Genomic DNA, 17,051 nt, shown 5'->3' with positions numbered 1-17,051 from the left:
CTTTGAGTGCAGCTTCAAAAGGCATGGATCAAAAAACCCAGTTCAGACAAGAAACAGACACCTTTTATCTTAATCAGAAATGAAGCAATTAGATGGCACAAACTGTTTTCCTTTTGCTTAAGGGCTGTGCACACCGCATACCCCTCACTGAGAGCAGGCTAGAAGTCAAAGTCAAAACCTGGGGGTATGCAAGAACCCATCCTAATAGAGGGTATTGAAATTTCTGTATCACCTCTGAATCAAAATGATGTGCCCATTTTTGGACCATTTAGTCCTGGTTAGGGTTTTTAATTCGTCTTCTTCTGTGTTTCTATATTAGGATTTCTCAGTAGTCCTTTTTGAAGAAAAAAAATAAACTTTTTCTTTTTGTAACAGGCGGCAACAAACTGAAGAACCAACAGTTCCGTCTGAACTGGGCTTGGATCTCCTTAGAGAAACAACACTACGTGGTGAACGAAGAGGCCAAGTTCCTGGAGGTGGTGCTGAAGCGTAGGGGCTACCTGGGAGAGACATCATTCATCAGTAAGCAGATTTTACATCAAGTCACTTAAAATGTCTTTAATTCATCTTAAATGTTACCAAAAAGCAATGAGAGGAGTTGAATATGTTCATCTTATCTTAACAAAAAATGTTCCCCATTTTCTGATTCTGGATATTTTCAAAATAATAAAGGAATAAATGCTGAACATGTTACATGTTTGTGCATTCTTTGGTCAACCACTGATGATTTGCTTGCTGCTTCGCTCCAGGATTAACTAAAGATTAACTCACCAAATTCCACAGAGTCTGTTAAGTTGTTTTGCAGTTAAATTTAAATACACAGGGAAGCAAACATATAGCCCTTATTGGAAGATATTCACTTTCTCAACACCCGTTTGTTTAAGTCTGTTTACTTGAGTGTCGCAGGCCACCATATCGTCAAGCATTCACCGACTCAAAAGCCCACACGAACGCGCATTGTTATATTTCAGGACAATTGCAAAGCTGGCCTAGATAGCCAATAAGGTCACACGGGTCGTGACCTTTTACCTCTCTTTTCTGGACGGTATTTATGTTCCAGTCACACAATAGCAGAGGATGTTCCCTCAGGGACTCTGCATGCTCATGAGAAAGGTCAGCTGAAGTTAGAGCCTATGGAGAGGTGCCACTGCAAATGTTAGTCGAGGCAATCTAGTGTACAGAACTAAACGAGCAATAACTGTTAACACTGTTTTTTAAAAAAGAGCTGCTGTAAGCATTTATGAGTGGCAGGAATTCTTACAGCTGGCACTAGTAGCCTGTTTTAGTGCTGCCATTTATTCTGTCCATAAAGATGAGGTGTAATTAAATGGCCTCATGCTGAAGGTCAAACCCCATAGGATCATTTACTGTACCGTCACTGCAACTTCGTACGCTCAAGAGCCCCCAGACTAATGAAACATCTCTGAGGGGATATGCAAATTTTACTGACCTTTACAGTGTCTCACACTGCACGGCATAACTGCTCTACCTTAGGGACTCAGTGAAATAAAAATATAATATCTTTATATTATAAAGCTAAATGCCATAAAATGTATATGTTATGTAATGTTATTTTATGGCCTTTTGCGCTTATTAGAGAGGTGCAGTAGAGTGAGAAAAAGAGGAGGAGAAAACTTGCAGTGAAGATGTGATACATGTGGTAGATCAGAGTAAGAAGTAAATCTAAAACTTATTACAAGATTTAATGTAATTTTCCTGTTCACGTTGATAAGATGCAGAACAAAAGATGCAAAATATTGTTTATAAGGAGGTTGGGCAAACAATCAAATAGTTGCTGTTTGCTTTGATTTTCTGGAGCACTGGTGCTGATTTATTAATGACTTCATTATCAATTAAAGAAGTTCTCCTTTGAACTTTGGATGCACTGTTTTCATTGCCTAAAGAAAACAAGGCTTGCATTATGTCCAAAATTGCTGTTGTGTTATTGGTATTGCGTGCTAAGGTTTTAAAAAACAAGTTTTCTTGTTACTGCTGCAGCATTAAGGTGGATGATAATGGACGGGAGAGGATGATGTACCTCTCCGTAGAGGGGTACAGGCAAAGCTTGCCATCGTGCTTTTATGATACCCAGAAAAAATTACAAGAACTAAAAGCAATAGTTTCTCTTACTGAATATATATCATAAATGCTTTTATTGTCTCTGTTTCCCATATCTATACATTTGCAATCTTCTCTTCTATTTTTGTCTGATCAAATAGTCCTGGACGGATTTTCTGTTTTTTTATTTCTAGCCATGAAAAATAGGTAGCCTCAAGTTCATCAGACATTTAGACAACCTTATTGACATCTCTCAACAATAACATCCATGCTGTCGCACTTGCCATTGGTTTCAATTTAGAACTTTATATTTTTCGGTTAAAAATATCTATTTTTATTTTATTCATCAGTTATTCTGGTGCTTCAACATCTCTGCACTATTCCGCCTCCAAATATCCTGTCTTAGAAAGGTAGTGTCCTTCCTTGTAACGGAAAACATAAAAAATCCCAGAGCATTCATGTCATTCTTACAGGGATCATTTATAGTTTCCTGCCTCCTCTGCTGTGATGGGGATAGCAGAGTAAAAGTAGCAAACTGTTCGGATTAACTGGCATAAGCAGGCCACCAGAGCAATGTGGCACCTCAGACTCTCTGCCTCGGTATTGTGATAAAATACCACCTGATCTTAGGTCAGTGCCTTCAAGTGAAGACAGCATATTTTATCTTGCCTAACCCTGCATGAGTGAACACTGATCTGAGGACCCAAAGGATGGGCTGCTTCATCTCTAACCAATGTGCACAGTGCAGTTCACACCAGTAAGGAGGCTACAGTGAGCCCAGCTGCTGCGAAGGCTCAGAGTGACCGCTGTGAATGGGACCAACCAATCCAGCTTGAAGGAGATTGACTTAACAGTACATCATTGTGTCTCTTTTCATACTCTTTGAATGTTGACGATATTTCAGGATCCACTAAACCTTTTTTTTCATTGTATCCACTCATTTTTCTTTCTTATTTTCATTTAAAAACACTACATGAAATTTAATTTTTCCTAATTCTATCTTGCTCAGTATTTTTTAAAAAATCCTGTAATCTCAAAGGTTCAATTTCCAGTGATATTATGGTTTTCTGCATTTACAGCAGCTCGCAGGAATTCCTTGTTTTGTTTAGGGTTTTTTTTTTTTTATTTATTGCCAGAACCCTGCTGTGTGTTGTGTGGCCAGTTAGCAAACACAATGGAATGGCTGTGTGACATTTCACCAGCTTCAGCGCTCCTGCTCAACAGGCTTCCAGCCAGTGTCACAGCAGTAGTGACTGTAAGCTCCATCAAACAGCTCTCATGCTGAAGGTCAGACAGTGCAAGTCAGCCTCCAACCACTTCTGCTGAGGCTGGGCTGACATGAGGGATAATGGTGTTTATTTCCACCATGATCATCTCAAAGAACGGTGGCGGGAAACTGCACCCTGGATATGGACAGATATTGTTGTGTTAGACCAACTGGGGTGTGTGAGATTTTCCAGGTGTTACGGGAGGTGAAAAGCAGTTTAATTGTATGTTTGTTTGGTTTTTCAGCTTTTATATAGCTATTCATAATCACATAAATATTTACATTTGTAAATGGGCATGCAGTAAACAAAGCAAAATGTTAAAATTAAACACAAAAGCCGGCAGATGGTGAGGTCATTTTTACAGAATTTTCAAATGTTAATTAACAATAACTTTGTAATGCCCTTTCTAAGGTATTGGCACAAAGGATGGCACTGCAGAAAAGGACAAAGATTTCCGGGGGAAATCTCAAAAACAGGTGCAGTTTAACCCAGGCCAGACCAAAGCCACCTGGAAGGTCAGGATCCTGTCAGACGGGGAGTATGAAGTGTCCGAGACATTTCAGATTGTTTTGTCTGAGCCGGTGATGGCAGCCCTTGAATTCCCAGAGGTAGCTACTGTAGAGATCCTGGACCCCGATGATGGTCAGTATTGATTTTACTTCCAGAGATTCTTCCTTTCTTTCTTTTTTTGGGGGGGGCTGAACATTTTTCATTAATGTCTGATGTAACTGAGTGTTTGATATCACGTGTCTGAACATTAACGCTGATCTGTCATTTTTGCAGAGAAAAAATAATGTCGTGGTTGTCATGGTTGTGTTGATCACACCCATGATAAACTAGTTGGCCACATAGCAATGCATAATAATACGCACCCTGCCTCTGCAGGTTGGAACATGAAAAAGGAATTTCAAAAAAATAAAAAGAGAGAGCGAGATAATGCATTTACAGGATAACTAGGTAAACTAAAACTGCACAAAAGTGGTTAAAGTTGACAACACAACGCAATTTCATTGTTCTCTGACAATGACAATAAATACTTAAATGCTCAAATACTAAGCTATGCTTATGTTTAGGGGATTAATTTGGGAAATTTAAGGTCTGGAAAAAGACATCAGAGCATTTTAAATGTAGCATTTAATCTCAAGTACACTGAAATTATAGATGAACTAACTCTATCTTGAATCAAAAATGAAGATTGGCAGACAATAAAAAGTAGAAAAGTATATTCTTTCCACTAGAGATGTAACATAGTGTCAGAGGGATATGAAATAGAGATGGCCGCACTGACCTGAATGTGAAATTATCGTACTGTAAATATGGGCGAGGCACTGCCTAAAGAACTGAACAGATGTTTCTTAAAACAGCTTGTCAGTAACAGAGATGACACGGAGAACAGCATGATACAAATGTGGATATAAATATGGATAATGTTTCTCCTCATCCCATAGGGCTTCAGCTAGTGAAAGCAAAGCATTTGCTGTCAACAGTGTAAGCTAATGATCGTGTTTAGGTGAAGCTTGTTTTGCAAAACTCGTGTCTCTGGAGGGCAATCCTCCCCTCCAGAGACACGAGAAAAACAAGAAGAAACCCTCCAAAAAACTGACAGCTATCTATCTGCAGTTCTATTTTTGTATCTTCATGCCTTGCACAGACATCTTCTTCGTCTTCATACGCCCATGTCCATTATCATATCATTACACTGTTCATGGTTTCTAAAGTTTTAATATGTGTTTTAACCTCTGAAGGTCAAATATACTCTGCGGGCTTTTAAAACTATATTTCATGTTTCTTTTAACTAAGAGCAGAAAAATTTTATAGCCCAAGGGCACCAATTGAATCACTTGTATCGGTGAAAAATAAATAATTTCAGACCATACTGACTAAAATAGCTCAGAGGGACGAGAGGTGAAGTGCAACCGCATAATCCAATGCAACTGTTTGCATAGGAAGGGAAAGGACAGCTCAAGTTCTAATAGCTTTTCAATGTGGCCAAACATGACACTTACTGAGAAGAATACAAACCATTTGTCTGTGGATTTCATGGCCGAAATGATAAAAACTCATTACCTCGCTAAATGTCACACATGGCTAAGAGATGGAGAGAAATAGATAGAGAGATGCCCGTAAAACTTTAAAGGAAAACAAAAGGTTATACTTTCACGTCTTCTAGCCAATTTATGCGGGCTTATTATTTTCTAAACAGCTTAATTCTTCACGTAACAAATTCCATATTCATCTGCATCAGTTACCAGGTCAATAAGCAGAACTGTTTATTTATTATCCTGTGGAAGCCAATTATAGGTGAGATATTTACTGCGGATAAACAACAAATAGTGTCTGATAAAACATGATGGAAGCACCATCAGCAGAGCTGTAATGAAAGCTGTTGTTGGTCCCAGCGCACACGTCTGTCTAATGAAGGGTTTTGATGCAAATAATCAAAACCATACTTTGATATTCTGAAGCGTTTCCCCTTTCATTATCGCCAGTGCATTTTTATTTCACTTCAGATTATTCTTATCATGCTTAGATCATACATAAGAGATTTCCTCAAATCAATTCAGACGCTACTTAGCTTAAATCATAACAAAACACCGTGTCAGAGTAATGATCTAATATCTTTATTGATGTTTTTTTTTTTCACGCGCAGAGTCGACAGTGTTTATACCCTCCGCCGTCTACAACATAGAGGAAGACATAGGTGAGCTGCTTATCCCTGTACGCAGAAGCGGGGATGTCAGCCAGGAGCTCATGGTCATATGTTACACCCAGCAAGGTAACACAATAACTTTGTGTTGAAATGTTTGTGATAAATTGTGTCATTTCTCGAGTGAGTTAGTGCTGTCCTCCACATCAGAAGGATCCCTGTTCTCAGTACTCAGTCTGATCACCTCTTCTCGGTGAAATCTAATTTAGGCTGAGGCTGAATATCTATAAATGGCATCTTTAAAGCAGAAGATGAAGGCTGTCATATTGATAATACATCTGGAGTGCTAATGACTTTCCTCCTTGCACATCAAAAGTGGGTGCAATGTGATACTTAATGCATTAGAGGAAAAATAAAGGCCATATGCTGATCTGCTTTTAATCACTGACTTGACTTGATGAAGATCAATGTTGCATTAAAAGTTTTCATTAAAGAGTGACATTAAGTCGAAAGGCACTGCCTTCTGTTATAGCTTAGTTTGAACTTAGGTCCGTTGTTCATGAAAATCATACATAAATAATTATTTTTAATGTGACGAAAAGTACACTGTTGCGTCATTTTTCTTCCTGTAATTCTGTTTTCTGTCTGCTCAGTTTCTGCAACAGGCACCATCCCCACCACCGTGCTGTCCTACTCCGATTACATCTCCAGGCCTGAGGACCATCACAGCATCCTGCGCTTTGACAAGGGAGAGATAGAAAAATCCTGCCGCATTGTCATCATCGACGACTCCCTGTACGAAGACGAGGAGAGCTTCAATGTCACCCTCAGCATGCCCATGGGGGGCTGTCTGGGCTCCGAGTTTCCCACGGCGAGAATCACAATAATTCCTGATATGGATGATGGTAAGATTACATTACACTGGTCGTAAGTATGCAGTTGAATGCAATCCAGTCTCAAATAGTCAGTGCAGGTTAAGAAATTTGACTGCCGAATCAGTTTAAGGCAATTTCTGCCTGTTTTTCATCTTCACTTTTTCACGTCTGATTAAAGCCTAAAAAAAAGTCAGCATGAATTTGTTCCTTAACTAAGTTTTATTGTATCTTCAGTGTGTTTTTTATTTGTGGGCTTTAATTTAAAAAAATATTTGTAAATGCAAATTTTCACTGCATAAACTGATTCCAAAAGATAAATTCAAACAGATAAGCAGGTTGCAAACATGCTGGTATAGATGTGAACGTGTGTTTGATTTTTTTTTTCCCTGTATGTGTTTGTGCTTGCCTGCCAGTGTCTCATAGAGAAAGCATTTGAGTGTGCGATCCTTCTTCCTGAAGGCAAAGCCTTTATCTCATATCTGCAGGCTCAGACTGGAGGTCTAATAGTCTCCCATATCTTCCTGACGCCTCTTTGTTCCCCAACACCTGATGGCCTTATCCACACTTCTCTATCGCTCAACAATCTCCACAAGCACTGCTGTGAATTCAAGACTCTATGATGCCAGGCAGGCAACACCGCAGCTGAAAAAAAAGCAGCACATTTGCAGAAGGGTCTTCCCTTGAATGAAAATTTATCTGAAGCCATGTAATTGCAAATGTGATGTAACATTCAATTTAGAATTCTAATAGTCAGAAAACTTAGCCAACCATTTATTTTGTGTGTGGCTAAAGTTAGTTAGCTTCACTGAGATTTTTTTTACTACTTTTAGTTAGTTTCATTTCCCATTAGTGAAACCTCAAATGCGTTCAAATCCGCATGTTTTTTATGTTTGATAACAGTCCTGTCATTCACGCTGTTGACTTTAGTTTAGACAGCTTCTGAAATAATATTACCTGTGACCTCAAATGTTTAGCAGCACAGAAATATTCAGTGTTCCATTTCTCGACAATAAAAAAGTAGTAGTTTTTGTTTTAGATCATGGCCAAAAATCACTGCCAACAAGTGCATGAACCTGTGTCACGGTGACTCCAGCAGCAGTTTTCAATTCAGTTTAAAGCCTCAATCTGTGTCAAAGACTTTTTCGCCCATTCAGTTCCCAGGGTACCTGAGGCAGCCACGCTTCAAGTGTGTTTCTTTGACCTCCTTGAGGATGGAGGAAGTTACTAAATTAGAAAGTTTTTATACTGTAGCAGTGTGCGGTGTAACCTGAGAGTGAGCACTAGGCATTTTGACCTCTACTGCTTGTGGGTACTGAATCGAGACTGCCAAAACAGCTGCTGTGAGGTAGAAATTTTTAACTGTATGTACAACAGTTAGTCCTCACAGCAGCCATCCTGCTTCACAAAGGGATATTCTTTCACTGCAGCTATTGAATTACACTGTCACAGTCTTCGTGGACGTCTTTGACTCCAACAGTATGAGACATACATGTCTTAACAACCACCAGAGATTCTACCGATTGGAGATCAAGAAAGAATATATCTGTCTTTTACAGACTGTCTGAAAAAGTCTCATAATGCTGTTGCTTGTCTTTTAAATAAAAAAACAGGTTGTGTGGCAAATGAAGCAATTGGATTGTAACAGGTATCACACAGGATAAGATAAGAAAACTTAGTTTGCTTTAGAAGCGATCTCTAAAGACCAAAGTCCTCTAGTGCTGCACAGCTTCTTATAACTGATGAACAACATGTTTGTGCTGGTGCATTACTGAAAGCTGTGAAAGGCAAATTCCTGCTTTGAAATTATCCATCTTGCGTGTGTTATCTTAGCTGTTACAAACTCATCTCTTACCTAAATAATCCTTTCTCGTATCACCAACAGAGGTCTCATTATAAAATATCCAAAAAAATAGTCACTGTGCTAATTTGACACCTGCCTTTGCCTACATTATAAGTCCTCAGTGTATTATCAAACAGAGAAAAGAAGAAAAGGATGCTCAGGGCATCATAGGATTAACTCGACTCAGACTGACAGCCAGAATTAACAGTCTGCGCTCTATCTGCTGTCATGTTCTCTTTGCCTCTGGCTTGTGACAGTCAAAATATTCTTATGCATATCAGTTGTCAGAAAGCAATGAACTCACAGTAGTGCGCCTATACAACATAATTGTATGGAGTACAGTACACAGCACACTTTTGAAGAAAGTTCCTTTGTGTTCATTTTGCTGTTATTCTTAAGATCTGGTTCTTACTGTGGAATCTTTTAGTGCCACATGCAGCGAAACATTGCCTGGAGCTGCTGTCTGACAGGTTTGCACCTTATTACAATGACACCATTACCTGACACCTGCACATGCAAATACACACAAAAGGTGCTTATGCACATAATACGTGTAAAGTAGGCACAGCGAGTATAATTTCAGGATTAGGTACCTAATGTTACCGGCAACCACTGTATAAATGGAACGTGAAGAGCAGGGAGAAATAAGGTCATGTCGACCTTTCACTTCTGCCTGAAGGAGGTGATTATTAAATGCCTTTAATGTTGATGGAGAAGTAAATGGTAAGTAGCTCTGAGTCAAGCAGAACAAGACCAATGACATATCTGAAAGAGCAGAGAGGCGGCGGGAGATTCAGTTCCACTTCAAATTTAGCTTTTCTAGCTAGATATTAAATTCAAGTATGCAATCCAGGTTTGCTTCAGTATATAAGAGCTTGAGGCAAATGGGAGCATCGCATCCTTCTTTGTTATCCCTCTTGTAGGAATGCTTGTCAAGCGGGTTCTATAGGAGGGAGGTAGGAGTCAGATCCTGGCTAAGCACCTGCCCCTGCCTGTGAGAGGTCTGCGCAAGGACTTCCCAGGAGGGCTCAGAGTAGGTTTGCCAGCTTGTGGGGTCAGACAGTTATTAAACATATACTACTGATATTTGCAAAAAAAAAAAGAAAGAAAAAAAAAAATAGAAAGAAAGAACTGAAGAGAAAAAAAGGAGGGGAAAAGCAGCTGTCTTCTTTCCAAGCTGGAAAGCTTTAGTGCTGCAGTGAAATATGAAGCACGCGCCAATATATGCACTCCCTGCTCTGTGCAAACACAATCCTGGCCACCTACTGCGGTGGCATGTGCAAGAAACCACACGTGCTGTAGAAGGTGGAGTTGCTATTGTCTGCCAGTAGTCTGATATTAATCTGACAGTTTCTGGAATTCTAAATTGATTATGTCTACAGCTTTTATGCCTAAATGAGGTGAAGTTTACTGCAGTAATAACCAGGTTTAAAGACCCGTGGCACAGAGAGAAGACCTGTTTTCTTTCTGACCAAAAAAATCATTTTACTAATTAGCACCGATGCAGAGATGGCACAGAAACATATATTCAATGTGTATAATATGCATGTACTGTGCAAATGGCATCGGGCTCCCTTTCAGAAACAATTAAACTGTCAGGCTAGAGGTGGAAATACAACAACAAAAATCACTCATAAAAATGAAACAGATACTGAGGAGCAGCAAATTAAAAAGCTAAACAGAAGCCAAAATGTCCTAATAACAAGTGAGGACAGACTGTACTAGCAAACTGAAGCCAAGAGAAGACAGCAGAACGTAACAATGAAGGAAATGGTAAACAACAAAAGAAGCTACAAACTGACAAGCTCTATAGAAATTTAAAAGGCAGCGCAGTAATTAACATGAAACGGTGCCTGCATATGCTCAGAAAGGTTCAGGTGGTTTCTATTACTTATACTGAGATCTAAATGCAAAGCGTTTCACAATCCTTTTCTGTTCTCTTCTCATCAACAGAAATACACACTGATGCAAAAAAAATACACACTACAGAGCTACTGCCCTGTCATAAAAAACCGGAAAAATCCCTTTCGGCTCTGAGCTTATTGTTAAACGTCAGCTTATTGTTAAAGACCTGTGGCACTGACAGAAGACATGTTTTCTTTCCAACCAAAATATTCATTTTACTAATTAGCACACCTTCACCCACAGAGAGGGAATAAAAGTAAGGCAATACCGCCAGACTCTGAGACGGCACAGAAACTGATATTCTTGTTTTTGAAGGAAATTTGACTGATCCATCACTTAAAGTCTCCCCAGGTGGTCTCTGGAGTTGTACAACTTTACATATTTCTATGTTAGTCTGGTGGTTTTCTCTTACTCTCACTCGCTCTCTGTGGGTGAAAGTGTGCTAATTAGTAAAATAAATGTATATTCTGGTTGGAAACCACATATATTAAACAATAAGATAGATTGTAGCAATAAATTACAATAAATATATATGATTACTACTTTTCCTGGACACATTTAAATCTTGTAGATTATTAGCACTGAAAGGGATTAATGTTTTCAAGCTGTCCGGGTATTCTGCAGTAACAGGAACATCTGCAAACCATAGAATACCTGCTATTTTCCCAGCAGTCGACCATCTGCGCATAAACGGCCACATCCTTACAGACTCCACTCTGGCTTTTCCTGTGATGGTTCGGAGAAACTTGTCCTTTCTTGCAGCGGTAATTGCTGTTTGATATTGACTTTGCATCCGGGAAAATATTTTGGTGGTTGGGAGTGAAAGACATGAGAATGCTTGTACAGCAAGACTTGACTGGTGTGTTTATCATCTCGTGTCACTTGGCCTGTAAATTTCGCACTGGTTCTGAAGGTATGATTATGACCTGTTTGAAAGATGGGTGGGTTCAGTGCATGTGCTGTACATCCTGGATGGGGATGAATTGAGGAAGACCTCTCAAACCCTGTCATTATGTCTCACCTGGATTCCCGTTCGTTCTGATATAAACAGATGTCTTAAAGCACTTAAGCAGAGAAGTGCTGACTTCAGTCGTCGGCCTTAAGAGGCTCAATCTAGACCTTGCTTTGAATTTTCAAGCCTGCATTGCTGTCAGCCGTTGTTAAAGTTGTTGATTTTCCTGTATTGAATATGGAGTTGATTTTGTATGCATTTTCTGCTGCAGAGAGATTTGTCTAGCACACAGTGGGCAGAAGTGCATTTGCCAGGGCTCAATTGAATCTCACCATTAGACAAGCCACTTAACGCTGTGGGAATGTCATGCAAAGTTCAAGTGAAATCAAGCAGTCAGTGGGAGCGCAACAGTCTCCTTAGGGATGTCTGCGTCTCTCCTTGTGCCTCTTCTTTTATACTATGTCCACTCATATGCAACAGTAAGGATATTTCTTTGTTTGCTATTGTGTTTCCGGCATATTACACAATAATGGGACGAGCACAATGATTAAATCAAAGGGCCTCTTACTTCTGATCTACATTTTTATGTTTAATTTCAAAAGAAGAAGCCCTGTGGCTTTTTGCTTTTATTCCACATTTAAAGTTTGTTCCTCTGTTTACAAAGATATGGGATTTCAATAGTTTACATGATTTTGCATAATACAAATAGGTCTAAATGTGCATCATCACCACTAACATCCATGTAATCTTAGATGTGCTTTGAGGTATAGGAGGCTACTGCTCGTGAATCAAGGATACGGTGGCTTACCTTTCATTTAATGAGTCATAGTTCTTTGAAGCTCAGTGTTTGTCTGCTGCACAAACCTTATCTGATTACTGGGCTAGTACAACAGGGCCTGAGTTGCTGGCTGCTAACCTCAGGTTAGTAGATCTGATTACTCTTCCAGTTGAGGTCCCACTGCAGGCAGCCAAAACCATCTTTGTTTGTTCTCTCTGTGGGTAGAAATTCTGGCAGCTGCAAGACTCTTGATGCACCACTCTTTGTCTTGGCCATGCTCTCAGAACAGATTAAAGCATAAAAGTCGTATGTCCTTTGCTTACACTTAGGAATAATATTACTTCAATCGCAGAGATGGTTTCTCTAAGAACCATGAAACCCCAGGCTTTGCTTAAAAGACCCGTTCCTTTTTTGAACTTGTCTTTTCTTGCTAACATCGAGCAGTTGCTGCCACGGCAGACTGCATCAAAATATTCAAGATCTTCTAAGAGTCAGATTACTTAGAAGTATAATGTGGTGAAAAATAATAAACACTTTTCCCTGATCTGTAATTGAGCCTGGCAGCTCTATTGACAGTTAATCTCTGTCACTAATTCTCTGTTTCCTTGATCTTGCGTTTTGGTTTCACTAGATAACATAATCATAACGCATAACAGCGTGGATTTGGTTAGGTTTTCTTTTTTTTCATTGCGTTTATCGCTCCGTTCCACATATTCAGTTTTGCCCCATACTGTGTGATGAGAAACAGTTAAGTACCTTTTTGTAGGTGTATTGTCATGGAAACCACAACTCTGCCCATGGCCACTGACATTCACTTAATTTATTCATTATTTGGTCACAGTAGCTTTTGAAAGCCCAAGGTTTTTACTGCTCAGTTGTGGCTCTCATTAGTGATATTAACTACAGTACTGTGCAAAAATCTTGAGCCACCTCTCATTCCTTTATATTTTGTTGTATCTACACATAACAGACAGCTTGGCAAAGAAACAATTTACATTGTCAAAATGTATTTTTAGGTACTTTGTTACTAGCACCTTTTTGCAAAAACAGTCTGCACAGGCATTTGACAGCAACTATTATTTGTGCACCAACAAGATGATTTCCAAAGAGCTATTAGCTGAAAACATTGCATGTCTTGACATGCTGTGCAGTGTGTCCTTAAAAACAGTGAGCAAACTGGACAAATGGGGGAATTTTTTTTTACCTGATTTTTGTTTTTAAGAAAAATGAGAGCCACATATGAGGATATTTGTTTAAAAGTTTAATAGAAGAGTGGCAGTATAATGTCCTCGTAAGTGGATATCAGGCCCTTGTAGAGCAAAAATTTGTATTTTGGTCTAGACAACCCAAAATGTTATGTCCACATATGTGGACGCCAGGTCCTAGGAGGTTAAACAAAAACTGGACTGAGTGGCAAAAGGTCTTATGGAATCCAAATGTAAAACTTTTTGTTCATTCATGTCGTTATCAGTATGTTCAGTTGTGAGCGGTACTACAGGGAGTGTCTACAGCAATCTGTATTAACCCCCCCAAAATTCTTACAGCATTTTCTTAGGAGAATGTCCACCAAAGTCCAAACCCTTACACAACCATTTCACCTGCAGCATAACATGCTGGACATCATTGCGAGGACGCTGGTTCTGAAAGAGTTAACTAGAATAACAGTGGGTGAGTTTGGCTGCAGTGGAATCTCAGCTCAGCTCATAGAAACACTAATTGCAGTCAGGCAGGCCTGGGCTGGCGTATGGAGCTTTACAACCCCCCAGACCTTCTGTCAGGCCTCCTGTCTGGCTCTCAGACCCATCGCTATCAAAGTGAGCTCCACCAGTACAAAACCAGCCATCAGGTTTCTTTTTTTCCCTTTGGATACTTGTCACAGTTATAGGAATGCCACCAAAACATCGTGCCAGGAAGTTAGAAAGCACTATTTAAGGTCTACAATTACTGTGTTCGCTACCTGCTGCTTATTCAATGGAAATGTTCCTTTAAAATCTCCTGTAATCAGAGATAATTTTACAGGTTATTTTACCTATTAAAAGATTCAACTCAGCAATTACACCAGACATTCAGATATCCTGTTGTGATTCAGGTTGAAGGTTTTTTATGGTCTGCATTCTCCCACGTGCTTTTCCTCATGTTTTTTTTCTCTCGTTTCCAGATCCCGTCTTCTACTTTGGCAACACAGACTACCACGTGGATGAGAGTGATGGCTACGTGGAGGTGCAGGTGTGGAGGACAGGGACTGATCTTTCCAAAGGAGGAACTGTCACAGTGCGCTCCAGAAAGACAGATCCGGTCTCAGCTGAAGGTATCTGCTGGTCCCCTTCTCTAACGGCGTTGTCTAGTTTATTCTTAGATAAATGTAAATCACAGAAAACAAAAGATTTAAGATGTCACATTGATAGTCATTTTGAGCTCAACTGTGCAAACAGATTTCAGCACTGAATATGTTGAGTGGATGGCCTAGGGGAATGTAAACACTGGTTAAAGGTGGGGGGAGAGGAGCTAGGGCTTTTCTGTTCGGACCATGTCTTATACGCGCTGGATCTACACATTGTTGTGAGGATAATGACAGTCTGACTGAGAATAGAGCTTCAGGAATGCATGCCAATTGTTCTGCTTGTTCCTAACCGCTTTCGACTGTAAGACTGGTTGCTATCCCTTCAAGTCTGCCCTATAGCGTCTATTATCTGGTTCCCCCAGGCAGTCTTCTCTTCTTTGCACAGATTCCTAATATCTCTACTCCTGCTTGCTTTTTAACTGCAAAAATAACCAAAATCTAATCATATGCAGCATGTTAGAAATTCAGACTCACACTTACACACATAAGTGGGTCATAAGTACATGAAAAAAAAGCCTGGGGGCAAAGTTTGAGCTCTCAATACTCAGACTCTTCACGGAATAGCAGATGAATAACCTGTCAGCACTCAGGGAGATGTCCAGATTCTAGCAGTGCTGCTTTAATATCACAACAAATTCCAATTGTTCATGCCTATGAAACATGAAATAGAAACAGGGATTTTGCTAGCATGAAGTATAGAACTTTTCAACTTGCTTGCAGCCTGAGATTCACAAATGCATTATGAACATGAGAGCTGTTGTCAAGAAAAATATGGTCATGTACTGTAGTTGATTTTTGCTATATGCACTACGTTTTATAAACACTGTTCTTTGAAACACGTCTGACCTATATTGTGTTGTGGGGCAGCTGGTGTGGATTACGTGGGGATCAGCAGGAATCTAGACTTTGCACCAGGGGTCACCATGCAGACAGTTCGTGTGACAATCCTGGATGATCTGGGTCAGCCAGTGCTGGAAGGGCCAGAGAAGTTTGAACTGGTACTACGGATGCCAATGAATGGGATCCTCGGGGAGCCAAGCAAGACTGCTATCATCATCAACGACTCAGTTTCTGACTGTGAGTGAAAATATGGGATGCAATGAGAGCTTATTAACATGGCCACACTTATCTTTATGTATTATTTCTGATTTTTGGATTTAGTGCCAAAGGTGCAGTTCCGTGAAGCTACGTATGTGGGCAATGAGAACTTGGGGCAGATCTCAGCCACTGTATACCGTAGCGGTGATATCAGTTACAAGTCCACAGTACGCTGTTACAGCAGACAGGGAACAGCACAGGTCATGATGGACTTCAATGAGAGGCCTAACACAGACGCTTCTATCATCACCTTCTTACCAGGTTGTGTAGTAAAACCTTACACATGTCCTCTTACATGGTTTGTGTGTGTGTGTATTTCTTACCTGCCCATAGTATTATAAAACACCTTGTGCTATAAAAAAAAAGAATTAAATTGGAACATTCAATTCTGAAATATAGTTGGAATGGTTAATTACTCATTTGTACTTTTTTTCAGGAGAAATTGAAAAACCGTGTTTACTGGTTTTGGTTGATGACACTGAACATGAGGAAGAGGAAGAGCTCCGTCTTGTTTTGGGAAGCCCTAAGAGTGACTCTCCATTTGGAGCATCCATTGGAGAGCAAAATGAAACACTCATTAAGATAAAAGATGATGGCGACAGTAAGAATCCTTTTTTTGGGCTAAAGACAGTGTAAAGGCTTTTGATATCATTATAACACATTTAAAGTTAGATTAGATCTACAATAGTGTTTTTTAACAGATCACAAAGGTTGTGCCCACTGTGACTGTAATATATGGTATGTGGAAATGTCACAGTTATACTTTACTGTCAATATTTCATGGTTTTTCAGAGGCAATTATTAGTTTTGGAGAGACCAAATTCAGTGTGACTGAGCCCAAGGAAAGTGGCCAAGTGTCTGTAGTAAGGATCCCAGTGCTGCGTGCTGGAGACACATCCAAGGTCTCTGTTGTCCGAGTTCACACCAAAGATGGATCTGCTACCTCTGGGGAGGACTACCATCCCATATCTGAGGGTAAATAATACCGCCAGGCACTTTTATCCCTCTAGCACAATTCTGAAATTTGCTCGAAAATATATTTGTCAAGTGTCTTTCCTTTCTTTCTGCAGAAATTATTTTCAAACAAGGTGACAGAGACCATTTTGTGGAGGTGGAGATTTTATATGATGGTGTAAGAGAAATGAGGGAGGCGTTCACTGTGCATCTGAAGCCTGATGAGAACATGGTGGCAGAGACAAAGGTGAAAGCCAAACTAAATTAGTGTTTACCTTTAAAGCATCTAATTACCACGTTATCACTTTGCAATCAGTAATTTGTTCCCGTTTAAG

General features: G+C 39.8%; 1 protein-coding gene across 2 annotated transcripts in view; it reads left to right on the top strand.

Moving 5' to 3' along the window:
* Positions 1–17,051, top strand: part of frem2b (FRAS1 related extracellular matrix 2b) — a 48,726-nt gene that overhangs the window by 22,836 nt on the left and 8,839 nt on the right. For both annotated transcript variants that reach the window (XM_082503119.1, XM_082503120.1), the window contains exons 3-12: positions 376–522; positions 3,738–3,968; positions 5,977–6,102; positions 6,627–6,878; positions 14,482–14,631; positions 15,532–15,741; positions 15,826–16,023; positions 16,199–16,363; positions 16,555–16,737; positions 16,833–16,963. In XM_082503119.1, the coding sequence (XP_082359245.1) occupies positions 376–522; positions 3,738–3,968; positions 5,977–6,102; positions 6,627–6,878; positions 14,482–14,631; positions 15,532–15,741; positions 15,826–16,023; positions 16,199–16,363; positions 16,555–16,737; positions 16,833–16,963 (1,793 nt within the window). The remainder of the gene's footprint in view (positions 1–375; positions 523–3,737; positions 3,969–5,976; positions 6,103–6,626; positions 6,879–14,481; positions 14,632–15,531; positions 15,742–15,825; positions 16,024–16,198; positions 16,364–16,554; positions 16,738–16,832; positions 16,964–17,051) is intronic.

This window comes from Aulonocara stuartgranti, assembly GCF_965226115.1.
Source record: "Aulonocara stuartgranti genome assembly, chromosome: 14".
NCBI classification, from domain to species: domain Eukaryota; kingdom Metazoa; phylum Chordata; class Actinopteri; order Cichliformes; family Cichlidae; genus Aulonocara; species Aulonocara stuartgranti.
The sequence above is the reverse complement of the archived record's forward strand: the minus strand, read 5'-3'. Positions and strand labels throughout refer to the sequence as shown.